This window comes from Acinonyx jubatus, chromosome D2 (assembly GCF_027475565.1).
Source record: "Acinonyx jubatus isolate Ajub_Pintada_27869175 chromosome D2, VMU_Ajub_asm_v1.0, whole genome shotgun sequence".
Classification (NCBI taxonomy): domain Eukaryota; kingdom Metazoa; phylum Chordata; class Mammalia; order Carnivora; family Felidae; genus Acinonyx; species Acinonyx jubatus.
The window spans coordinates 73,060,496-73,088,204 of NC_069393.1; the positions used below are offsets into that span (position 1 = coordinate 73,060,496).

The 27,709-nt window shown below is 40.4% G+C and overlaps 1 protein-coding gene across 3 annotated transcripts in view; it reads right to left on the reverse strand.

Annotated features, from left to right (window-relative positions):
* FAM204A (family with sequence similarity 204 member A) overlaps positions 1–27,263 on the reverse strand; it is a 39,055-nt gene extending 11,792 nt beyond the window's left edge. The window contains exons 1-7 of one of the 3 annotated variants that reach the window (XM_027063221.2): positions 26,619–27,022; positions 22,118–22,359; positions 21,484–21,571; positions 21,313–21,343; positions 21,052–21,151; positions 10,364–10,453; positions 1,604–4,134 (exon numbers count right to left, since the gene is read on the reverse strand). In XM_027063221.2, the coding sequence (XP_026919022.1) occupies positions 3,949–4,134; positions 10,364–10,453; positions 21,052–21,151; positions 21,313–21,343; positions 21,484–21,571; positions 22,118–22,351 (729 nt within the window). In that variant the 5' untranslated portion in view covers positions 22,352–22,359; positions 26,619–27,022 and the 3' untranslated portion in view covers positions 1,604–3,948. Of the gene's footprint in view, positions 1–1,603; positions 4,135–10,363; positions 10,454–21,051; positions 21,152–21,312; positions 21,344–21,483; positions 21,572–22,117; positions 22,360–26,618; positions 27,023–27,128 lie in introns of those variants that run through there. The other 2 variants (XM_027063220.2, XM_015082687.3) reach the window with 2 other exon arrangements.
* Positions 27,264–27,709: the final 446 nt, after the last annotated feature.

The following is a 27,709-nucleotide window of genomic DNA, read 5'->3' on the forward strand; positions in this document are numbered from 1 at the left end:
ATAACCTCAAGCAAATGCACGGCGACATTTTTTTAATTCCTTTCAATTTTACAGGTTTCGCATGTGTAAATCATATTGGGTTGTAAAAGAGATATAATGGCGCATCTTGTAACACGGTAGAGATTTTTAAAAGACAAACTTTCAAAATAAAGTTGGTTTTTCTTGCTAAACCTTTGCCATTCTGAAGTTTGCTGATAATCATCTGAAGCATCTGATTCAAACAGCTTAATCTAGCATAACTGTAAACTTCTTATCCATTTCATAAAATATTTTACTCATCTCAAAATTACTAGCTTGTAGCAGATTTATGAAGTTTTCCTCCCTTTTGAACACTTTCAAGGCACTTATTTAAAAATACCAATTATCATACTTTAACTTTTTATGGAATAATAGGTCTCTATGAAAAATATTTATGCCATTCTCTTTTGTTCTTTAATTAAATGAAAACAGATGTTTTCTGAAGTAAAGCGGAACCATTACTGGAGTACTTAAAGTGTTAAGGTCTTTAATTTTTATATCAGTTTGGTCGACAATTCCTGATTGTCTTTACTCAAGCTCAACATTAATGTCAAGCGAGTTACCTAGGAGACGAAAGAGATCAAAGAGACAAAAACCCCTCCAATGTCTGATTAATCAAGCCTGCAAACAGCTTATTTCTTTTAGCCTGCATGCAAGTATGAAAATGAGATTCTGGGAGCCGAACATTGTGCAGATTTGTTCATTCTTATCAGAACAAAGCCAGCGGCAGCTTATTTCATGGATCATTGGCACTGTCATCAGTGCTACACAGAACGGGTGACAGCTCCTCATTTTGAGGCTTGAACAAAATTAGCAAAAAGTCGGCACAAATTAGCCTCTCATCTTTTTGGTAATATGACATTATTCATTTACTTTTTATCCAATTTTTAATTTTTTCCTCGTCAGCTATCCCCTTCTGGTGTCTCTTGCATGGCATCATAAAACGCCTTCTTAAAAACAAGCAAAGAAATAGCCAAAGTTGAAATAACATGGGAAGTTCAAAAAGCAAATAAGAAAAAGCTCTTCCAGGAACTGATAATGCTTTGTGTTTTCTACAACTTTCAGAACTTTGCACTAATATGGATAAATAGCTCAGGACACCGTGCAGTTCAGGAGTTTCGTGGAATCTGTAGCATATTTCGATACAGAGTATGATGTGGCTAATGTGTTTCCCTCAAACCACAATTCAGTGTGGTGTGTGCTATAAAGTACACTCGGGGTGTCTGCGTTTGGACCGGTACCTCTCCGCGGCCCCACCTGAGATGCCAAGGCTGTGACGGCTGCAAACAGGCTATGCTCCGCCCAGTCATTTAAACTCTGACCTGACTTCCAGTCGTCCTCTCTCTGTTACAGTAACCTCACTCACTGTCATCTCCAAAAGCACACACACACACTTACACATCTGTGTGATAGTACAAGCACCTATCATTTATTTTATACCTACAACTGCCTATCAGTTAAAGCCAAGTAGTTTTTACTTTCAAAGCATAACCCAACAAGTTCTGTTTTAAAAAACACGTATGTGTATATATAAATATATATATATATATATATATATACACACATACACATGCGCGCGTATGTGTGTGTATATACATATACATATATATACGTATATATGATTCACCCTGCAATTTATAAAAATAGTATGTATTCGGTCTATAAAGTGTAAGAAGATATACTTTGATTCATATACTCAACTTTGATTTCATAGTGAAATAGTTTATATAACACCTGTTTTAATGATGACTATTAAGGCTTCAAATTATATATAGATTACTGTATTCCAAAGGAGGGTGAAAAGACGTTATACTGTTGAAATTACTCCTGGATATAGATGATTTATATTCAAGCAACTTATCCCATTCATAAGGGAAAAAAAGCATTAAAAAATTAACCATAAGCTGTTAGATGCTTTACACAGTCCCCATAAGAAAGACAGTTTTTTTTTTTAAAGAACTGTAGTACTGTTTTCAGCAATTTCTTTATCTCTGTTCTTCTAAGTAAGAAAGCTTATTAACAAGCTTTGAACTTAAAATCACATTTACAATAATGTGCCATCAACAGTTTTATAAGCTAATTAGAAAAAGATTAATTAATGACTGGCTGCTAATAAAATGGCAATCATGAAGAAAGAAACCAAGGGTGCTAAGCTTCAACTACCACCAATTAAGAGCTAATTACAAACAAATTATATATGTGTTTTGCTGTGGGCTTTAATTTACTAAAATGGTTTTAATTAAAAGAGAAAACATGCTGATTAATTGAACTGCAGAAAAAATCTACAGTATAAACTGTGCTTTGTCTGTCTCTTTAATTAGACTTGTAACATCTGAAATCTTTTCTTAAGGTTTGTTAAAAGCACAGATAAACATAATTAAAAGAGAGCATAAGGAACACCATTCTAGGTGATCACCCAATCATACCCCAAAGGTTAAAAGAAAATATCCTCAATGCAAGGAGATATGAGTAAGCACCCCTAAAAACCGGAGAGAAAAACCCATCACTCAGTACCATTTTTATTCTTCCCATATTAAAATGCTCCGACTTCAAGCCTATACACAATTTTTATGGGGATGAATAGATTTTTAGCCTCAATGTAAAGGAATTCGAACAGCTGGACCTTCCCTTACCTGGACAGGCAGGGCTTATTTTCCATACATTGTGCTAACTGTTCATCTGTATGAGACTACTCAAATTACTTCTAAGGACTGAGGAGAACAAGGCTTCAAAGAATTAAAATCACCATTTAAAAGTCCCCTGGACTACGTTCAGACTACAAAATGACACACAGAAGAACATTTAAATTACAAAACCACTGAGAAATGACCAAAGTTAATGAAAGTAAGTCAGTTCTAGATGAGCCTTAGCAGACACACGTCGCCCCGCCACAGCAGAGAACACCCAACCTCCCCAGGTGGCTGAGCACGCTGTGACAGCAGTAGGCTGCCCTGGGAGGGCTTTTCCCTCCCCAGTGTCCTAGGTTCCTTTCCACTGCCAAGCAGAGAAATATACCACAAAGAAAACGGTCCTAAACTCTCCTGACTGGAAAGAGGAAAAAATAAAAAATAAAAATAAAAAAAAACAAAAAAGAAGGAAGAAAAAATAAGGGACAGAAGGCAGAGCACTAAAATTTCAAAGACAGACATAAAATACACTTTGCCAGAGAGTTCTCAGGCATTAGATGACTTGTATGTAATAACGTATCCTTCATACACACCTCCTGGTCCTAGAAACAAAAATAATAACCCTGCTGTAAAAATGAAATGTTGAAATGAAGATATTTTAGACTCTATATATTTGTAATATTTAATGCACTTTACTTTGTTTACCCGATCTTCAGTGGCAAGAGATCACAGTAATTAAGAAAATATAAAGTACCTGCCATCCTTCTTAGGGTCACATATCCCAGTGGTGAATTCTTGTAACAGCTAAAGGGAAAATACATTCAGCCTCGTATCTGAAGGAACCATTTTACCTTTGGAAACACGGTTGTTAAGATATTTCTACCCAAGAAAAGTATCCACAAAAATGAAAAGAAAATAATTTTGCCCTCCAGATTATAAAATAAACGAGCTTAGAACGACAAGATTTGCTTCACTGTAATAGGTCTTTCAATTCAGCTTTTATTTATTTATTTTTTGGTATGTAATGCAAACACATTGGCTTTGAAAACAGCACTGCTGAAGAGTAACTTTAAGCTTCCCAAGTTTGACAGAATCTCTATTTCAAAAATTTAAACAAATATTTCAATTCTGAACTCTATATAAGATAATGTTCCAGGTATTCTGATAGGTAAATCTGACAAAATTGTATTATCTGGGGAGGGTGGGGTCATTGAAGCTCTTATTCCATTAAGATGACAGTGAACGTACGTCAACAGAAAACTAAAAACCAAAATGAAGAGACTGAATTGTAGCCAGAGTCCCCTCAGAGAAACCAAAGCCTAACGATGAAGCGCACCGGAAAAATTCTGAATGCCAGAGCAAGTGCCGTAGCACCCGAGCATTTCTGAGAAAGGACGTCTTCGATGTGAACATAAAATGCAGAAACTATCTCAAATGTATATATACCCTTCTTCAATGAGAATGCCTTCAGAGTTTTGAGGAAATTGCTCTAGAAATAAAGCATAGGCGACAAATTAATAATCTCCCCAAATTAAGAGAGCATTTATTTAACTAGGAAAGAACACAACCCCATCAATTCAAACATCAGGTTTTTCAAAAGGCCATTCCTACCTTTATTTAAATATTAACAAACTATCTATATTTCAGCATTATTAACTTTACCTACGTTTCGGAATCCAAAACTTTAAGTAGCCTTAATTTAACAAAGTTAAAATTTAATTCTCAGTTTAATTCATACTGCCAATGTAATACCCTTTCTAGGTTACACAAAATAATTACAATCTTACAACACGAAGCACTGACGTTTTCAAAGAATTGAGTTTAGTTGTTGCTGTCAAAGGCCATCCTATTGGGAGTCATTTACAGAAAAAGTATTCTTTCAGGGCGTAAGCTATACAAAGTTCAAACGAAATTCACAGGCAACCTCTACTCCCCATTCATTCCTACTCGGACACTGCACACTTATTACTGAAATCAACCTGAGCTATGTATCCAGTTCATGCAGATGTCATTCGTTCCCTGGTAGGAACCCACTGGTGCCAAACCAAGGGGCTTTTATTTATCCGTGTCAGGCTAACAGGAAGATGCCTAGAGAAAAATCCCCTTTCCAAAATGTGACATCCAACCTAAGCACTGCCTACTTAAGTAAACCGAGGCTTTAGCATTTAATCTTAGCCTGTTTGTTTCTACTGATTTCTATAAAATTTGTATCATTTGGATTGTAAAAAAGATAACGTGTCAGAAAAGACCAGTACCAAAAGATGGAATTTGTTCAGGATCACTATCGATGAATGAATGGAATGTACTTCCAATGCAGGCCTGAGGTTAACAAGTCACAAATATGCTCAAATACTTTGTGTGTATGTGTAAATGATACTTTTTGTAAAAAAAAAAAAACTTTTTTTTTTCAAATTAGAACAGTTTCATCAGTATGACACAAACCCAAGTATATTTCTCCTCTCTATCTCCTCCAAGATTGTTAATGAAAAACAAGTATTTAATCAACAGGAGGGACAGTCCCAAAGCAACTACATTACAACATGGCAAAACCAAAGATGTTAGCACAGTCAAGACTTCAAACATGTGAATTTGAGCCTTCCCCTAAAACCAGATAATATATATCTTTGATGTCATCATAAATTTAAGGGAATATGATTCTGGGAAAAGTATGCATTTGCTTTGTCACAAGGACAGCGCACGGACAACTGGCAGACCGTTGTTTCGTTGTTGGAGGAACTGTGTTCAAGGCCCATTCGCAGGCATGGTTCTACTCTGGGCTTCATTTTTTTTTTTTCAATACTCATGCTGCCCTATTAGTTTCACAGGCTTATAAATGTTAAACATCAAAAATTAGTTTCACTTATTATGGTTGGAAAAGGCTTTAAGAACTCTGGGGTCTGTGCCTCTGAGCAAAGGCTTTATCAGTAGGTCCCAGTCACTGCTTCTTGAAAAAAGAAAACGGGACTGATTAAAAACCAATATACCTGATTTCCAAAAGGACACCTACCATGCACGTATACATTTAATTCATAAAGGGTTTCTGCCCCAAACTCACAATTACTTATTTCTCAAAATCCCATCTCTCATATCCATGGTGATTAGCACCAAGGGGATAAATATGAAAAATTAAATCTCAAACTAAACTATTTATTCAAGAATTCCATCTTGATTACTTTAGTCATTCTTCACGGGTGTTTAATTAACACGATATCAGTATCTTTCCAATGTCTGTGCCTGAACAGCAAACACTTTCCAGATGTTTTGCCACTCACTTATACAAGGAAAAGAAGAGAATTTTATTTTTTCTTGTAATCAGAATTCTGTAACACCACACTAAATAAGTTAATTTATTTTACTAAAACAAGGCATTATATTTATGTGGAAGCAAGAAAAGAAAAAAAAAACACTTGAGGAAAACATTTCATCCTTACAAGTGATGAAAATATCCTGTATTTCTGAAGCAATCTCACTTGTCATAAAGGTAACAGGAAATCACACCCTTAAAATGGAAAATACCTAGTCAGTGCCATGCAATTCCCATTTCTAAAACAGCAGCATAACAAAACAAAGCACAAAAAAAGAAACCTAATATCCTCAAAGAAAACACACGTCTCTGCAGCTGGGAAGGCACATCTTCTGTGCTTTCTGACATGCGCCTTCAAACGGCAGAGAAAGGGAAGCTCACAAGCGATCACTGCTAGCGGGGAAGGCATCCCTCCCAAGTGCGTCATTTAAAAAAACTATATCCAGTTCTCGACTGTCCAGGTTTTTCTGCGAGATTTAACGTATACATAGAAGATTACATAATCCACTATCTCATTCAAGACAAATTTTGGGTTTAGTTTGCCAGGTAAAGATGAAAAGTTCAATCACATAATGTTTTAAAGATCTGGTTTGGCAACCACCATAATAATAACCGTCCCAAAGATGAAAAGAATTAGCAGTAGATGCTAAACCTACTGGGTAAAGTATAATGAGAAATAGAATATTTACATAGTCTCAAATTCTCTCCCATCTCTCCATGAGATATGTATTAATTACATAAGGGACAACAGTCACGTTACAATAATGTGGAGAAACCTGGTGACACCACCTTAACCAAAAACTCAAAGTGACATCAAAAATTGGGACAGACAGATATCATGTGCCTCCTGATATCTTGCATTGAGAAGAACACAGAATCATTTCTGCAACACCCCTGCCAAAAATGCATGAGGAAACATCAGACAAACCAAAATTGAAGGACATCCTAGAAAATAACTGGCCTCTACTCCTCAAAAATGCTAATGTCCTAAGAAATACAGACTGAGGAACTTTCCAGATTAAAGAAGAATAAAGAGACATGACAACAAAATGCAATGTCCTAGACCAGGAAAAAGAAACTGTTCTTTTAGCTATAAAGGAAATCTGTGAGACATTTGGCAAATCTAAATGAGGTATATAAATTAGAATGAATGGCAAAGCAAATGTTAAACGTTAACATCTTGGGTATCTGGGTGAAGGTAAATAGAAAATCTTTTCATAAACTTCGCAACTTTCTGAAAGTCTAAAATTATTTCAAAATAAAACTTTTTTTAAAAAAAATCAAATGCATTCAAGTCTTAAAATTTTAGCATTACTAACTTTACCTATGAAAAACATAGAGCCTGCAGTAAAGTGAATGCTTCTCTCCGAATCACCCTTGCCTCAGGTGGGGGTGCTAATGAACTGAAAAAGCCAAAAACCAGAAAAACAGCCAGCCACGGATGGGTCATGTGGAGCCCACATTTTAATGCTGTAGACGAGGCCTTGCATTCTTCTTGCTTCTGTTAATAAGCAAGGACCTGAGAAAACCTACTGACCTGGGGCCACTGGATGAGTCACAGCCAACTTGTTATTTGGTAGAGATCACAAAATAAACAACTCCTGGCTCTTCCGAAAGGAAGAATGGACAAGCACCAACCAGGGTACACCAGTCCGTCCCCTGATCTTTGGGACAGAGGTAAAGATAAAGAAGTCTGCAGCGTTTCTGAAAACAATCAGGAAGCCACACCCTAAGGCCCTGCTTGTTTTTATTAGGCTTCTATCCTTGGCTTTACTGGAACTATACAGTCATCTCGGAGATCAGCCACACGCTGATGGTATAGCATTTGCTGGAGAGCAAACAGGAACAAACACCCACAATTTTTAAAGGGCTTCAAGAGACACGTGCTCAAGCACGTGTCACAAAATGCACTTTAGTGGTATAGGTTAGGTACCGGTTCTCTAGGGAGCCTTGCTTCTGACCCAAATGAGAGATTCAGAAAAAGCTGCCAAAAGCTTCCACACCTACCTATTTACAGGTGACCAAGACCAGTGATTGGTGTTGCCGCCCTAAACACCTTCAGTCGCCGAAAGTCTCTGCCACTTATGTCTTCAGCCACTCCTCCCTACCTCCATCATGTGTCCCTACCTCCTACTGTGTCCACCCCTCCCTACCCTTACAGCCATACTACTTTACTCTCTTCCAGCCCCATAAGCATGTCCCTCCCCACCCTCCTCTGACATTTCACGGTGGACTCCCCCAAATTTGGAGATGATATAAACTACTGATATAATTTGCTACATTGTGTATATTTGCAGGCTACCCAAGACGCTTACCTACTACCTCTGACAACAGCTCTATGGAAAACTAAGTGCCAAGTGCCAAAACAGAACCAACAAACACTAAGTGCTCTACTGCTGAACAGAATTTTAAAGATGGTCTTTTGACACACAGCTGATTGTAGAGATAAGTGCCAAGCACCTATCAAATTGAAGAAGCCACTCTACTAACTGCCAGCTAACACTTAGGTCCAACTGAGGTTGCAGGACCATTCAACACACTATCAAATTCATTTCGTTAAAAGGTTATCCCTGAATCTTTCTATTTGAAAACAGAGTGATAAAATGCTATTCTATCCAATGAAGGATATAATCAATAAAATCAAAACACGGCTACTCTAAAGATGAAAGAGAGCAAATGCCAAACTTACAGCACAAGAAATATAAGCTGGGAAGGGAAGAATGAATTTTAACAGAAAAAAAGGAAACTGATTTTTTTTAAATGTCGCTTTTTTCCCCCTAAAGTTTTTCTTTCTTCCTTCCTTCCTTCCTTCCTTCCTTCCTTCCTTCCTTCCTTCCTTCCTTCCTTTTCTTTTTTTAATGTTTGTTTATTTTTGAGATCAGGACCTGGGCCAAAGCTGGCCATTCAATCGACTGAGCCACCCAGATGCCCCAAAATGTCACTTTTTGAAAGGCTGCATAACTGCCATTTATGCTGCTTCTTACCTATGTCCCAAACTCAAGCTCAGAACTTCATAATTTCCTTTAGATTGGCCGTTAAAAAATAAATACACAGACACATTATAAACAGAAGTATTTAACGTGACAACTGATTTTAAAGGCCTATGAGAAAAAAAGGTAACTTCTGAATCCCTAAGCCTCACTTCTGAACTTGTTCATTTCCCTACATAAAAACCCCAGATACTTATGGCCTGTAGCCAAGAACAGAAAACAAACCAGCAAACAGCCATCAACAGATTGTCTGGCACTGGAAGACAGAAGGGTGAGATGGTGTTTCCATAGAAGAATTTACCAAAATAGTAATTCCATCGTTAATCTCAGTGTAGAACAAATGTTCACCTGCAGGCAAGTAAGAAAGAATAGCACATGTGGCCAACAGTTTACACAGATGACCTAGGATGCTGCCTATGTAATTAAACACCAGGAAGTAGAGTTTAAGAATAAGGTGAAGTTGGGACGCCTGGGCAACTCAGTCAGCTAAGTATCCAATTCTTGATTTCAGCTCAGGTCGTGATCTCGTGGTTCGTCTGATCGAGCCCTGAGTCGGGTTCTGTGCTGAGCGTCGAACCTACTTGAGAGTCTCTCTCTCCCTCTTCCCCTCCCCTGCTCATGCGCTCGCTCTCTCAAAATAAATAAACCCTAAAAAAAAAAAAAAAAAGGCAAAAGCAAAGGAAAACAAAAACAAAAAAGAATAAGGTGAAGTAAGTAGGCAGCTTACCCAAAATGGGAAAGCTATGGTCGATCTTTTTTCCCAAAGAGGACAATAAAGAACCACAAAACAACACTAACAACAATAAAACATACGCCAGTATGAGCTCTCAGCTCTTGCTTAGTGACACCTGACAGCAATTCCCAATTGGAGAAATATTCCCCCCAAAAGGTGCAGGCCAGAATCTTCTGGAAGCCTTGTGTACTTGGAAAAAGAATATGCGATATATCTACTAGTTTTATACTATAGACTATAAGTTTTAAAAAGCTGAAAATTATTTAGGGCTGAGGGAGAAGTTCAGAATATGCAGTAAGAAAGCGTGTGGGGGAGCGAGGGCCAGGAGAACATTGAGAGATGTGGCGCACAGCTGCCCTCAGGGAGAGTTAAACTGAATTAAAGATGCAAATGGAAAAAGAAAGCCAGTCTTTTCATCATAACTGGCAAAAAGCTCTCTGAAACCTAGGTGAAATCTAGGGTTGAATATCAGTCATGGATTATGTCCACCACAAGTTTCAAACCAGAATGATTTAAAAACATTAAAGACAAAAGTAAAACCCAGCATTTCAGCATAAGTGGCAGGATAAGAGGGAAGAAAATGGGCGGAAAAGAAAATCTAAGATCAAATATTTGAATACTGAACTTACTCATGATCACAAAAAGAATGCACATTTATTTTAGAAAATCTGCAAATACCAGTTTGACTCACCTCTCGCGTGGCCAGCTGGTTGCTGAGTTCCTCCGCCTTCTCGATGTCCCACTCTTCCACAGCCTGGTCGATGCTCTTTTCAAGGCCGGACTAGAAAGTAAGGAAACCTAAAACTTAAAGGCAGGAATGAAAGGCAAACATTTGCCAGCAAAGACTATGTCACAGGACTACGCCGAACACGTTGCATACTTAGGTCATTTAATTTTCACAATGAGCCCTGTGGCAGTCTGTACCACTCCCATTTACTGAGGAGAAGGCCACGCAGAGAGATCATAGGGCTTTTTCGAGGTCCGATAACTTCTTGAACTAAGAAGGAGGAGATGCCAATCCAGACTTCTGTGACTTCAAGGACTACGCTTTCCCTTACTAACCATACAATGTTAATGATAATAATGGTTAAATCGATGGCATGCTTATTATTATTACTGGCTTAGTACTATAAGAAAGCTCATTCACCCTCAAAACAACTCCACAAAACAACACTGCTATCCTGTTTTGAACACGAGGAAACAGAGAGGCCTCAGACTAAGTAGGCCAAGGTCACAGAGTCTGTAAGTGGTAAGGCCATCACATGAACCTGCGTGTGCCCAGAGCCTGTGTTCTCAACCACCCGTTTCCTCTGCCTCTTTTCTCTACTGCCCCCTCTTGTAGCCTAAGGCCCTCCTTCAACAGCCTGTCTAGTCTCTGACTAGAGGGATTAAGCTGGATATTAAATACAGGAGGAAAGTTACATACCAGAATGATTTTACTTTCCTATGGAAACGTATTTATTTACCAGCTGAAGATGCTTTAGGAAACGATAATTAAAATTTTCATGGGATTACCAAACAGACGAGGTAGGATTCATCACACATTTATGGAAAGACGCTTAGACTTACATAATTGAGTTTTAGCTCGTGGAAATAGTTACTACGGAAAATTAAAAAATTTTTAAATGGTCTAAGACGTTTCTCACAAGAACGTTTTGCCCTAACAATGGCTTAGCGCATGTGTCTTCCACGTTTTCAGTGCCCGACTTCTCCCTCATCTCGTAAAGGGGACCCAGGAATGCCTCCTCCCGTCAGCCAACTGCTTGATTATACCCATCAACAAGGAGAAATTTCGTTCCTGTGCAGCCTCTGCTGAAACAAGACTTAAAAATGCCCACACATAATCTGCGTAAAAAGATTACAGAACACAGACCCGGGAGGTTATCACCAGTGTCCCTGCTGAGTGAGGATCGTTCTTCCACACAATCCCTCATCCCACCTAAGGAAGGACCTGAGAGGATGACAGCCTTTTCTCTTCCTTGCTCCCAACTGCAGCCCGAGACCATCATTCAATAGCCCTAGTCCCTGAACCCAGGCCAGGTGGCTCTCCTGTCCTTTTCCCATGCAGGTCCTACGATCACTGATCGGTCGCCAGCTGCTCTTTTTTGTATTTCTGCAGAAATAGTCTCCCATCGTCCTTCTCCTCACAGTCCAAAAAACATGCTGGACTCACTTTCCCAACGTCCTTCATCCTCAGGGACCTCTAACTAATGTCCCACCCCAGAGTCCATACTCTAGGCCGGGGACACTTCAAGTGTGGTCTGTGCACCAGTTCAGGTCTGTGAATGGTGCCAGTCCATGAACTGAGCTTGTGCCAGGATGCAAATCAACTACATGCCTATACAGTTCTGACTTTTTTTTTTTTTTTTTTTTTTTTTTTTTTTTAGGGGAAAGGGGTAAGGGAGGAGGACAGCAGGACTTTCTCAAAAAAGAAAGCAGTACACGGAGTTATATTCAGACACAAGCTCTGTATCTCCTGGACGACCAATACTCTGAATAGGCTTGCTCTGGGCCACGCACTACGCATCACCTGAAAGCTCCAGTTCCAAAGCTTTACAATCTGGAATTCTCTCTGAACTCAAGATTCTGTCCTTCCACTTATCCCAAGCCTTTGCAGCCAGTGAACCTGCCTTGTCTTCGTTTGTAACCCTAATCCTGGCACCACTGTATTTATTCCCGCCGTCCTCCAGCCCCTTTCTGGATTCTCCTATCCTCCCTCTCTGACCTACAAGCCATGATTAACCTTTTCAAACTCTAAGCCAGCGGATGTCAAAGTCTAAGTCTGGACCAACAGCATCAGTATTACCCAGGAACCTGTTAGAAATACAAATGCTCTGAATCAGAAACTGGGATCAGGACCCAGAAGTCCACTGATGCTAACTAGGCCCAAGTTTGAGAACCACCGACCTAAGCAATATTTTTAATTTCCTCCAACATCTTACTTTGTTTTGGCCATTCCCAACCACTTGTTTCTACCACTTTAACACCTAGGTGTCTCAGCAGTGGCAGAGAAAACCCAGTAACTCAATTCACTGGCTTCTACGAAAAGTTTTCTTTTTTTTTTTTTTAATTTTTTTTTTCAACGTTTATTTATTTATTTTTGGGACAGAGAGAGACAGAGCATGAACGGGGGAGGGGCAGAGAGAGAGGGAGACACAGAATCGGAAACAGGCTCCAGGCTCCGAGCCATCAGCCCAGAGCCCGACGCAGGGCTTGAACTCACGGACCGCGAGATCGTGACCTGGCTGAAGTCGGACGCTTAACTGACTGCGCCACCCAGGCGCCCCTAAAAGTTGTTCTTCAAACTTAGCTGAGTGGGCGCTGAATTCTGCCCTTGAGAATTCCCACATTCCTCTAAGAAATTGTTACTTTTCTTATTTTTTCAAATCCCCTCAATCCTAGCTCCTTCCTTCTCAGATTACAACCCCACCCTCTACTTCATGGGAGGCTGAGGCAAGGAGAGAAGGGGAAGAGAAGAACCAAAAGTACTGGATGTTCTGTGTCCTTTCTACAACCTTCCCCTCAACCAACCTCACAAGGTGAATCTTCACCCGTACTGTCCCTCTGCCCCTACGGCCTCTGAGAAAGAATCATCTCTTTCCAAAACTAACCCCACCACCTGCGCTCATCACAGTCCTACCTGCTTACCTGTCATTCAGAAGCCTGTGTTTAAATGTTCTCCTCTCTCTTTTCTTCATCTTTCTCACCCTACAAACACACCTGTCCACCCCGTTCTGGACCTGGGGATGGACGGCATGACACAGCTTGCTTTCCTTAAACTGATTTCTTCTTAGGCTGGTACTTCATTTCTCTCTTGTAAAACAATGTATCGGTTGCCTCATGTCACCCCCTCCCCCAAATTCCATCCTCCATTCGTCTGGTCCACATCCTTCCCTGAAACTTGCTCCCTCTACAGTCACAAATGGCACTTTGTCCTCCTCCTATTTGATCATCTACTATGTCAACTATATCCTTATTCTTAAAATATCTCCCCAAATACCGACCTTCAATTTCCTTGGAGGCCCTTCATCTTCTCTTGTTGAATTATAACTCTAATTACAACGGTCCTCAAGGTTCTGTGATTGGCCCCCTTTTCTTCTTACTCTTCCCTCTTCTCAGTAACGTACTCAGTCCCAGGGCTTCAATTACTTCTTATAAGCTGCTCTCTGTATCTCTGTGTAACTCAAACCATCTGAGCTCTCAGCTATACCAAGATCTACACCTCCAGCTACTTCCTAGTTACCTTCATATTGAAGCCTTGCAAAGGTAGGGTCTCCAACTTTTTGTTATGCCTAAAACCAAGTTCATCACTTCCTTCCCTGCTTCCCCCTTAGAGATGACCACCCACTGAGTCACCCCTACTAGAATCCTCGCTAGTCTTCAGTGCCTCCAATCCTTCTCTTATTTTAACTCTTTTTGTAGGGTATCTCATGCCACCTTCCTGGGCTTCTTCAGGGCCTCGTCATCTCCTGTTTGGAAGATGAGAACCCTCTCCAATCTAGTCTTCTATTTTTCTAAAGTAGAGATACCATGTCATTAGTCAGCTTGAAAACATGATCACTTCTTTATTCCTCTTCATTGCACTGAAATCCCTTCACAATAGGGTCCCCAAATGCTTTCTTAACCCCATCTCGGGCAATGCTATACTTCCCAATCTCTGGTCACATTTACTATTCTTATATGTCCCCTGTGCCTCTGATGTGTTTCTACTGGAAAAATCTTAACCGTCCTTGTACAGCTCATGGCGAATGTTATCGTCTCCACCTTTGCAGGTTCCCTCACCAGTACACACCCACCGATTCTGCTTCACTCTGCCCCGTGCCCAGTACCTAACTGCCTTCCACACTGCTCTCGCCACTCTCTTCAGCACTTGTGGGTCCAACACACTACAGTGAGTTGTGGGTCTGTCTCCCCAGCTGGGTTCCAGGCTGACTAAGGACAGACATGTGTGTCACTGGTGTGGTGTGTCCCAGCACCCGGCCTGGTCTTCTTACATGTTACTGGCTTAGTGATCACAGTGCAATAATCCACGGTTGCATTAATACTGAAAGGACGCCCACCCAAAGGAGGAACATTTATCCACCACTTGGACAAGAAAATTCCACAACAGTAATATTGGGGTATTAATACCCCAATGGTTTAAAAAAGAGTCATATTTTATTGTACTTATTTATATATAAATCTTTCCATTACTAGAATATTCGTTCCTTTAGGGCGTGGAGAATACCTTCTCCATCTTGGACTCCCAGAGCTTAGCACAGTACCTGCCTCTGGACCTTTTTGTTTACTATTTTTACAGTATAAGTAAAGCATTTTATTTAAGAAATGCTAACACAATGGCCTAATGGGGACTCCTTCCTGAACAGAATATTAAGTGTTTCCTCAAACAAGTAAGAAAAGAAAATACTAACAGCAAACTCCAGTGTTCCCTGTTCCGCAAATTCTGGGGGAGCCAGTGATCTCAACCTTTTATTTCAACAACCTGGTCACTAATAGCATCCATTCTTGGGCCTGTCTGGCTTATCCCACTGATTAGCTTTATGTATTTCCCTCCAATTCCGTAGGCTTCCTAAGATTAGGTAAGTCCTGGCTGCTGCACTCTTTTCCTCCAGAACCTGAGTAACCATACATCCATGAATAAAAAGGAATCCATTCTACTTCTTACCACCAATACCTTGAATAAACCAACGATCCGCTTGTCAAGTCATTTCGCTGCATCAACTTGCTAACTTACGTCCTTTTGGTTTTTATAGAACCACCATTTCCAGTTAACATCACAAGGGCCGAAAACAAGGATGTTCCCCTCCTCTAGAAACTTACATCAACTGCTGAGCTTGTAAGTATAATTTTCACTTAAAAATAAGTCAGCTAAAATTACAAATCTATCGCTTCGCCATCAACCCACTCCCATTTCCCCAGCCATTCCCGGCACTGGTGTAATACAGTAGACAGAGACTGGAACAGAAGCCAGGAGAGGTGGCCACGGCTCCGGGCAAATGAGATTTCCCTAAAGGAAGGGCAAAGCCTTGGTTTCCTTAAAGAAAAAGAGACGACTGGCTTGATAACCCAAACTCTCTCCTAGAAATAAAATTCCACTTACATGTTCAACTTTGTTTTTAGCTCCTTTAAGTTTTTGGTTTTTTTTTTTTTTTATTCAACATATTTCACTAGACAGAACTGGGATTTTTTCCTCCCTTTTCTTTTTTCCTTTTTCTTTCTTTTCTTTTTGACAGTTTATTTAAATAAAATATAATAGTGCCATTTGGCTCTGAAAAACCTCTGATTCTGTATGCACACCCAAACTTTCTGCTTCTATAAGAAGACATTAACATTCCAAATACACTCGAAATGCTTCACTTGTGGAAAAGCATCCTAAGGTAAAATTTTTCCACTATGTTAAGACCGTAAGTTAATAATGGTTTACAAAGAACATGGCTGGTGAGGTCAGACCCAGAGTTCAAATTTGAGCTCCTCTACTTACAGCCAAGAAACTCTGGGTGATTCCTAAACCTCTACAGGTTACAGTCACCTCACCCTCACAAAAAAAGTGATACCGGAGTCGCCACAAGTTTATGGTAAGGGTCAAAGGAAATACATGTTAAATACATAGCAAAAATTTAGAATGTAGCATCATTCGATAAAGAAGTTGGTCATATTATTTTATCTAAATCAGGGTACCATTATTAAAACCAAGATAAGGCTTAGCTCTGTATGGCTACAGACCTCATCACAAATCATCAAGGGCTCAGCCCCAAGCATAAGACCCAAGAATTCAATGTAGAGTCAGTAGGTAGTCTCATGAAGTAAGATTTGAGTATTAAGGCTTTTACAGTCTTAAGTTGGACCCGAGAGTACCTTTCCTGGAATCGTCCATGATGTCTCTCACACCACAGAAGTGCGAGGAGGCACAGAAGCACTGATGACTCAGCAGGGCCTAGGTGTGCTTCTAAGATGCCTTCCGGCGGGAATCAGAATTTAGCTGAAGCTATCTATACCTCAGTACAGACCAGTTAGGGTGCCAATTTGGCCACAGATGGAAAATCATCGAAGGCCGGTATCTAACAGGTCCCCAACGAGGCAATAAGTAACCTCTAACTAACAGTTTTGCTGCAGATGCCAAGAAGGCAGGATGACAAACATCAAAGAAACTTCTGGGTACTAGGTTTAACATTAAGGACCAATCCTCCATATGTGCATATGCACAATCTCTTTAACATGTGATTAAGGCTCCTTCAGTCAAACTGCACAATATATTTCTATAGAAATGTTACTGTTAAATATTCATTTATTTAGATAATATATTCAATTTTTAAAGCTGAATATAAATGAATTGTCTGCTACAGTTTGCTGTACTCTAATTAGGCCCAAATATCTAAGGGAAAAAAAATAGGTGATCTCTCCAAAAAGAAGTGGGGGGGGGGGGGGGCGGTAAGGCAGAACTAAGAATTAGTAGTATTACCTTTATGTATAAATCATACCTACTTAAATTATTTAAATCAGATAAATAAAAACAAAGTTGGGCTATTACTTAGGAAACATCTAGATCTGAGACGAAATGACTTTGGTTAAAGTCTCATTTCACTTCTTACCTGCTGTTTGTTTTCTTATAGAAAATCACGCTAGGCTTTAGTCAATCTACATTATGAGAATACTGGCCCCACCTACACACCCCCACAGGGATCACCTGGGGATCAAAAGATAATGCTCTGTAATTAATGCCAGTGGAACAGTCGCGCGTGGCGCCTCTACACCTCTCCCCTCCACTGCTACCACTTCTGCCCCCTCCGCACCACTACCCTTCTTCCTCCCTCCCTCCCACTCCCTCAGGGCAGCTGGCTTTTTATATGATTTGTGTATTGGAGTTCCATGTACGATTCTGATTGGGAAAAGCATTCTGCTAAAAATAAATAAATAAATAAATTTGAAAAAAGATACACTATACAGGAACTGTTTCCTCTCATAAACAACTAAAAAAAAAAATCAGACATTGTGCAATTATTCTTAAAATTATTAAAATTTAACGGATTTTTCATGCCAAAAAGTATCCATGAAATACATACAAAACTACTTCAATAATGACTGGTGACTCATCAAATTGATTCAACTAAGGAATATTTGAGATTTTTATAATGCAATTAATGAGTGAAATTTATTCTAAAGAAATTTCTATATAGATTCAAAATAATTACGTTCTGATTACAGAATGGTTAGTAAGTCCCAGAACTACTTCCAGAAACACAATTATAGCTGCATTTAATACAAACTACATTTTAAAACAGCTTTGGATATTGGGAATACTACATTTTAAAAATACAACCCTTTCTGCAATGTTAAGAAAACAGGTGATGGCAGTGTCATAATACATATAATCGGTTGAGCCACAGCTTTAGCTTGACAGTGTTCAAAAAAAGAAAGTAGGAAGGGAGGAGGAGAAAGAGAGAAAACTGGGGGTTGGTTGGGGGGGGCGGGTGCGGAGAAGGATTGCACAGTAGACACAAGATTAAGAAGTCTGTTCTGTTTTACGTTCTTGAGGATGGACTGAATACAGAATAAAAGGGCTCTCTCACATATGGCAAAAGATCAGCCTCGGCTCCAGAGAAATAAAATAATGGACTAGAAATTCATGCTAGTTTTCTCCAAACTGCATCACAGATTTTCATGAGCCTCTCTAGATTTCTAGCCTTACATTTCTTCTTAGCTTTTATCTTGGCGCCTCCAGCGTGGACATTCTTCAATGTCTATTTCTTCTGTTGGATTCACAGTAGACTTTAGCATGAGCAAAAGGGGTGCATGTAAAACAGTGAAACAGGATCCCAAACCGAAGTGCAAACCTGCTGGTGTGCAATAATGCTAAACTACCAAGAGAATACGAAATCTGGCCTCACTAAATCTTTTCCTTTTAGGCTTACATTTATTTATAGAATATTGAGTGCTGGCAAAATCCTGGCCAGATGCAAGTCTGGCCAGCACCGGTTTCCTTGTTTAGAAAAACGCCATAACTTTCTTAGTCAGATGTCACTCATATAGAGGGTGTATTCCATTAACAAAACCCAAACTCATAAAATAGATCACTGTTTTTAAAATGATGCTTGACTTAAAACTTCTTTTCCTAGAACACATCTAATGTATAATGTGAAAGAGAAGACTAGTTCATAAAACTGAGTCGTTTAAAAGATTTTGCACAAGGAATCCTAGTATTCATAAGGCTCCTCTACACAAACCTCAAATTTTTGACAATGAATGACAGCCGTATCTGGCCCATATCAAGAAGGGACAATTTCGTATATAGGGTAATAATAACAATCTGATACGGAGAGACTTTAAAAAAAAAAAAATCTCTCAAATTTTCTACTCTTCAGAACAGTTAAAAATTTAAATTTAAAATTTAACTTCAGAGCCCTAACTTCAACTATGAAACTCATTTAGACACTCTAAAGTCAACAGTTATGAAAAAACATAACAAGTGCTATAATTAATTGAAGATCAAAGACCACCTAATTCAGGAGTAAAACTTCAAAACAATTTCCTATGAGAAGCAATACTGAACCATTCCTTCCCTCGAAAGAACAACCAGCGGTGGGGACTCCGCAGGTCGGCCAGAGCCTGGCCCACCACCACAGCATGACCCTCCTCCCTCGTGCTGTAGAACAAGCTTATGCAGTCGAGAGCATCCTTCTCACAAAACCAGTCCTCCCAGCCCACCACAATCACAGGGGTCCAGAACAGGACAACGACACTTTAAAGTGCCGACCAGCACTTCTGTGGTGAAGCCAGAGGACTGAGGATGGGGTCATAAAGCCTGGGTTTTCATGTGATCTTTCTTTGTAGGCATTTAAACACTTCTGCACCTGCTTGAACATGTGTGAAAAAGAGATTGCTCAGAAGCAGCAATGATGTAGGAGAAAGTGATCCTAGTTTCAAGTCCCCAATGCTCTAGAACTTGACGACAAGAATTCTTGGCAAAGCTGGAATCAAAAGGTTTACATGCAAAGTTCTGCTGTCAGTTCCTTAATGCACGTGCCCTCAATGATGCAATACCCCCCAACAATGGGTTTACAGTCTGAGGTCTATTTCACAAGAAATATTGATTAATCAGTAAGTGGTAATGGTCTCTGTGTACACACAGTGATCTACAGAAATGATTCACGAAGGAGGAATCTGTCTACACAGGCACGATACAATATACCTGGGCTTCAACCAGGCAGGCCCCTGAGCCTCTAGCCCTACCATTCAGTGCTCAGTTTTCATGCTCCTGGAGTCCAGGATGTGAATATGTAAGTTACTCACTCATTCAAGACTCTACTAAGGATTCACATCATCTATAGACTGAGGATGTTCAACTGTGTATCTCCAGCTCAGATTGTCCTGAGTTCTTGCCTCATTTTACCAACCGTCTCTCTATTCCTGCCTGCTCATACCATCCATGCCCCGAACTGAACTTTGGACAGAGGCCACCCTAAATCTTCTCCCCTCCCCAGCCTTCCCACGTTCGTAACTAGCATCACTATTCATACCACTGCTGAAGGTAACACTTGAATGGCTCTCTTTCCCTCCTCACGCCCCAAATCCTCTCTATCACTTCACAAGCATCAGAGGCAAATAACAAATACTGCCAACTCTCCTTCTACAGTAGACCTCAAATCTGTCCACTCTTCTCCATCTTCTCTAGCACCATTCTTATTCAAGTCACCGTCCTCTTGTGCCTAGAAGAGACTCTTACCTGTTCTCTTCTTGCCTACTTTTGCTGATCCACAGTCTATTCTCCACACAAGAGCAATCTTTTCAAACACAACTTCGATCATATCACTCTCTTAACTTAAAACCCTTGAATGACTCTCAACTGCACTGTAACTAAAACCCAATTCCTTACCAGGGCCCTTAAGGTGCTTCATGCTTTGGTTCCTGGCTGCCTGCCTCTCCAATCCTATCCTGGGCCACTCTCCTCCTCACTGACTCCATTCCAGCCAGGCTGACCTTCTTACAGTTACTCAAATGTCCCATGATGACTCTGTCTTCCCCAGGACCTTTACGCAGGTTATTACCTCTTCACGAGCATTCTGTGTACAGATGGTTCCTTCCTATCCTTCAGGTCTCAATGGAATGGCATCTTCCAAGAAAGGCCCTCCCTGACCACCTAAAGTGGGGTATCCATTTTACATTTCTTTACAACAACCCTGTTTACTTCCTTCTTAACAGCCTTTTTTTTTTTTAATTATTTATAACTACATATTTACATGTTTACCTAGCATCTTGTTTGGCACACAGGAAGTGTTTTAACTTTTTCACTGAATTCATTACAAACATTTTCAAATTACAAGCATTACAATTTTCAAACGTTTCCTACTGACTAATGTAAGAGGCCATAAAAAAATATCTTACCTTGTCAATTTTTTTCTTTTTAACAGGGGGGTCAAACCTATCATTGATTCCAAAATACTGAGTAAGCTCCTTCCACTGGGCTTCACTTGAAGTCTGGGCACTGAAAGAAGAGACAAGAACTCATTTTTAGTGTTTTTAATTGGCCACCACAATTACGAACTACAGAAACTAGTTCCTATGTTTCAGAGGTAAGTAGTTCAACTATTGCTATAAGTGTTACAATACTGTCCAGAATAGGCGAACATTTTAAATTCTACCCACCTTTGAGACTCTTCTTCATTCTTCAATTTACCTGAAAAGAATTCACAAAGTGTCAATACCTGAGTATTCATTTGTTATTTCAAAATTATGTTTATTAAAAATTGTTGAGCTCAATTAGTCACAACTTAACATTAGCACTACTGACAACTAACTTGAATTAAAACAAAGCACCTTTCCTGGAGCGTTTTCTTTTCCTTCTTCTGAATCCTGATGCTGAGCTTTTCTGTTCAGAATGTTTTTTATGCAATTCTTGAAATTTCTATATAAAAGTTAAAAAAAGAAAAACAAGAAACAAATACTATTTGAAGCAAGGCACATATTCAAAAAATTACAAACATGTTACGGATTAAAAACATATTCTAGCATTTATAAAAATACAAATTTAGCAAAAGGAGTTCAGTCCTTCTTGAGATACTCTATTCTCTAAGACTCCTTCACAATCTGAGTTTTTATCTTCATCTATTTCTACCTAAGTCAATCTGATTATCTGAGAGTAAAATTCAATGACTCATACAGATGACAAAGAGATCAAATTAGGATAGAAACTCATGTATTATGTTAGGCAAAAGTAGCTAATCCTACCAGTTTTTTTCTTCCTCTTTTTATAAAAAACAAAATAAAAATGAAAGCAAGTACCTGAGTGGCCAACGGGTTGACCGCAGACCCACAGAGTACTCTGAGTCAATCTTCCCTACCTCTCATCTCCCCAGAACACAGGCGTTCTGACCACGGCAGAAACACACACAGGAGCATGCACAAACACACAGGCACCGGCTTCAATAAGAACACATCACAGAGAACCTACATTCCACATATTGAAGGGAACTCCAGAGGGGCACTCTTCATAGGCGTTTACATTTGCCTCCACGTCGGGTTTTGGTCCATCTGTAGGGAAATCTGAGATTTCTGTTTTTGTAATGGCCCCATCTTCGTTATCTTCCTGTAAGTTAAGTCCAGAGTTCTTTAATGGGGCTTCATCTTCAGAATTCAACTCAATATCACTTTCATTTAGGCCAGGAGGTAGCAGCCCACTCCACATCTTTTCTTCTAAAGGGAAAAAGATGAATGTAGACGTACAAAGTAGAAACGGAAAGAAATTTAAAACCCCAAGAGTCTAGCAATTATCCCAATGGTTTGGGAACAGTCTTTCCTTCTTTTAATCTATGCTTTCCTTCTTTTAATCTAAAATGGGATGGGATGCACCTTCCGTATTAAAATAATTGAAATCTTTGCTTGGATAAATTTTTTTTGGTCTTGTTTAAATCTGTTATAAGACACACCTACAGATGAATGACTTAAAGAAAATAGGACCTGGATCTCTAATATATGGATAATTTTGTCTAAAAAAAAAATAAATTCAGTAAAAGCATTCATTGTTCAAGAATGTTAAGGGTCTACAAACATACACTCACACAATTTAAGATTTATAATATTGTATTTCAAGCTAACACAATTAAAGAAAGAAACTAAAGTCGGATTTTCACCAGTATTTGAAATTGGAACTTTCAGGGGACTTATTGTCTAAGGAGTAGAAGAACAATTTTCAAAGGAAAAATTTTAGGCTGCGCAGGTAGTTTGAGGAAAGCATGGTGGTAAAAAGAATGTCCTAGTTTTTATTTTTACACTGTTTGCTAAAATAATACCAAATGGAGTATAATCCTAACCATTTAATAAAAACATATAGCTTTTTTGAATAAAAATACTGTTATTTAGGAAACTAGGGTGAAAGTTCAGGATAATATTTATCATTAGCTCTATGGCCCATTGGTAGAGAGAATATTAACCGCTGTTAAGTTTATCAAAAGTGATTTTTAAAAATTGGAGTTACAAGCATTTGCTAAAATTACGATAATTGAGTACATTTTCACTACTAATCTCCTGGCACAGTCTATTCTAGCATACATATTCAGTCAAAACCACTTGGTTCAAAAGATGCCTTAAAAAAGAGAAGTTGGTTGTACTGCTCATGATTTACTATCAACTTCAAAGAATAAATAAAATGCAAGGATTGAAATATTTTTTGCTGAGTTTTCTGCCTCCTATTGTGATCAACCTAATGAGAAAACCATCACCATTGTCTCTGAGACAAAAAAAAAAAGCATTACGGATTTCGCATTAATCTGAATAACGGATTCTTGATAACCTTTAAGGACCTCCTCCCAGGTCAAAATAATCAGATCTTATTTCTGGCAGTTTGGGTGCAGCCTCATCAGTTGTTAGCCCTCTGAAATAGCCTCACCAAAATACTCTTTGGGCTTTTTAAGAAGGGCTCTGATAGCTAACTGCTCCAATTGTAATCCTCACCCCACCACACACCAGCAAATCATTTTCACCACCTTTGACCCACAGTTTTTTTCTTCTGTGATACGAGGATAATTATATTGGGTACAGGGTTATTCTGAGAATTAAATGAGATAAGCTATGAAAACGCTCACCACAGTTTGGGAGGTTCTAGGGGCTGGATCAATGCTAAGCTCTTCTTGCTATTAGTATTCCTGTGACCACACATTACATTTTTATAATTTCTATTGTGGGTGGCGACATTCACAAGGTAGGTAGTTTTGAGGTCGCTAAGGTGGAGGTGCATTCACTGCATTGATACAAGTCATTTACTTCCCGGATTTCCACGATCTAACAGAAATTTCTATAAAAAATACTGGTGTCTGGTTTCCTGAATGGAACAATAAAACCAGAAGCAGGAAGATAATGGAGCCCAAGTTTCAAGGCTCCTCTTTTGCACAGGTCGTTCGTTCCAAAGCATTATACCTAATTTTCTATTTAGAATCTGTATTCCTTTTCTTAAGGAGGAGACCCAAAATTACATAAGCTCCAAGCCCCGTAAGGCCTGGGTCCATCCTAAACCTGACCTGGGGGTTTTAATAGTTGGAATGGGTAATAGATGCTTTGGTAGCACAAAAGACATCACGTGAAATATGCCACTCTTGAAAAATGGACGTTATGCTATCAATAAAAATATTTCTAGCGTTCTGAGGAGCAGACGGAGGGGGGGAATGATAAAAAGCACCAACGTGACTTTGCCGCTGACCTGTAATATACCTTTAGGCTCATTATCCATTTCAGAACTTAAGGACAGTAACAAATTTCAGATTTAGCTTTCTTAGCACAACTGGGGCTCTATATTTGAAGCCACTGTTTCTCTGCCCTGTCCACAGCGTCTTGTGCATGGCCACTGTGTGCCGGGCACCCTTTAACACACGGGGACAGCAGTGTACAAAACGGGCAAAAATACCTAACCTCGTGGAGCCGACACTCTACACACACAGCAAGCCTCTGTCCGTCAGCAGCCAAGTACGACTTGGCCCACGCCGTCAGCTGTGGCTGCTAAGGAAAGGCAGGTGCCTCTCTGACGGGCACAGTTTTCCCACTAGAGCACTACTTCGGCGTCCCTACAGGGTGGGTCTACGCCTTGGGCATCCAAACGTGCCTCACGCTGGGGAGCACTGTCAGTTGCCCTGGAGTGGCCTTTTCCCGCCGGCTCTCCAGCATTTTTTGATCACTTTTAGGCTTCCTCACAATCATCTGTTTTTAGCGCTTGTTGATGTGGCATTAAGGATTGTCTTCAGGAGGACACTGGCTGGTGTGATAATTCCTTGTGTGTGCCCACAGAGAAAAAAAGAAAAATCAAAATAAACTTTAAATACCAGATTCGACATCCAAATCCATAAAATGAGACAAAATTCAAATAACGCACGTTTCTGAACTCGATTCCTGAACATCTTTAAAGGGATGTTCAAATGTCTGTGCCATTCTCCTGTGACTGTTTAAAACATTAAAAAAAAAAAAAAACAGACAGAGGGACAGACAAAGGCAACTCGACGACCAGCGACAAGCACAGATAAGTCACTGAGGAGCCTGCAAGTTTGAGCTGTCCACGTGAGCAGCAGCCGAAGTGTAAATCAGCCAACATGAAGGGGCTGCTTCGCGACTTGCTTTGGGTTCACGTTTGAAAACAGTCTTTAAACTCGTAGCATCTATATGTCATTCACACGCTTCCAATTGTACCACGTTCGGCCTCCTGTTACCCCTGTTTTGGCTGCTCCGAAAAGTGACTCTCTAGTTCGTTGAAGCGTCCCTCACCCCGTGCCTTATTTTAAAGCAAGTCATTCCAAATTACCCTTTCAATGTGAAAACTACTCAGCCATTCTCAAGAGACGTGATATACGAGTCAGAGGCAACACTGATTAAACCCCAATACCCCAGTAGATAAGGTTTCTCTCTTCAACCCAGACACCATAGCCAAGATTTCTAGTTTTCAGTAAGACTGCGTGTCAGACAAAACACCTAAAAGATGCTCTGGAGAAAGCAAAAGGGACTCCAGTTACAACACAAGAAACAACTAGAAAGAAAAACAAATCAAGTCAATGCATATAAACAATGTGACAGAAACTCTTTTCCCGTTAATCCCTACAGCAACCGTTCCACTAGGAATTACTATCTAAATCCCTTTTAAGGTGAAGTAACTGACTTGCCTGATGCATTGTGACCTGTTTGTTTTAGAAAAACAGAACTGGATGGCTCCAACTCAAAAGCTTTTAGAGGGCAGAGTTTGAGCAGTAATAAATTCTTGGAGACAAAGATTTGAGAGTGGATATGAAGAATGACCTTAACCTGTAATTCTGTTATCATTTGATCAAGAAAAAATTTTTTCTCACTCTTTAAGTGCAGAAAGTTATCTAAGATGCTATACTAACTTGTATACATAAAACTCACAGTCAGAGGTGTGGGTAACAAGGTCAAATTTTCTGGAAGATCAGGCAATTGCCTGTCACCGAAACCTAATCTGAGCAGTTTAATGGGTAAAGGTCTCCCGTCTCTGATATTCCAGAATTTCAATTCCACTGTCACTATATGAAGCTGTCTTATTTCCCGTATTTTATATTCAATTAGACATAACCACAGAAATCTGAATTTTGTCTGATCTGAATCTAATCTTGACTTTTGTGTAACACTCATAAACCACCATCCACCATCAATGTTAAAACAATTTGCACGATAATCGGTTTCTGTGACTTGGAATTAGTTACTTAACAACAACACTTTTAAGTATGCATCACATTCAGGTTCAACTGAATCAGAGGCCTGACTTCCAATTTAAGGTCCCAATCCGATTACCCAAACTATTTAGCAGGACTTTGTACGTATGCGTATGTTTCAATGCGAGGCGGTATTTGCTTAATCCAGGCCTGGAAAACACGTCCCAAGACCCTGCATGGAAAAGACTGACAGTTCACCAATAACATTTGGCGGCTCGTTTTTAAGTCGGATGCCGCCGTGAGAATACTTACTGCAAGAGGGTGGCTCTAGAAAGGTACACCTCTTCCTGCAGGGCGGCACCACCCCGAGCTCGGCAGGCTCTCCGGCGGCAGGGCCACGCTCGGATCCCCAAACGGGAAGAATCCCATCCCGGGCACAGAACTAAGCGCCGCACAATCGGGGGCAGGACGTCTAGCCTGCTGACACTGGCACTAACAGCAGCTCTTTCCCCGGGATACAGCAGTTGTAAACAGGCGCCTGCTTCCCCGAAGGAAAGCCTCTTCCCCCCCACCCCCTCACTTTGGGGTGGGACGGAGAACCCCTCTGCCACCAACAAGCTCGGGAAGGCGCTGCGACGCCCCTTCCGAGCAAAGCAGAGGCCAGCCCCACCAACGCTCCCGTGGGCCCCGGCGGGGGCTTTGCTGGCTCGGCCGTGAGGCCGCCCATACTGGCTCGCCCGCTCCCCGCACCCGGCCCTCCCGGACCCGTCTCGTCGGAGCCCCGGCCGGCGGAGAGGCGGCCCGGCGATCAGCGGCACTCACCCGTCAGGAGCCGGCCGCCCGGCAGCCATCTTATGACCCCCGCCAACACCGCGCCTTCTCATTGGCTCCAGCATCTCGGCCAATGGGCTGGGGCCGTTCTGGCCTCGGGGTCGTCATGGCAACCGGCCGCGCTTAGCTCCGTTTCGAAATCTATTTGCAGCAATGGATTCGTCTCTTTCTACTTCTTTTCTCTTACCGTTTCCCCCCTTTCTTCTAAACGTTTTTAAAGGCTTTGTTTTTTTTTCTTCCCCATTCCCTGCTGAGGAAAGTATTGGCTTAGACTTTGAACTGAGTTCATTCCCCAAGGAGGGAGGTGCTCTCTAGGCTCTCCTGGGAACGTTTCCATTCATTCATCCTTTTACCCCTCGCTCCCTCTTTCTTCCCTGCCTTCCTTTTTTTTTTCCTTCTGTACGTATTTATTGAGCAGGCACCGTGCCAGCCTTGTTTAGCGGAAAACAGTCCCGACTCCTGCTCTCCTGGTGCTTACCATCTGCTTCACTGACCAGATGTGTGACATTGGCTAAAACCTTGAGCCCCTTTTCCGTGACCGCCACTGGTTCGGGCCCCAGGGAGGGGCTTGG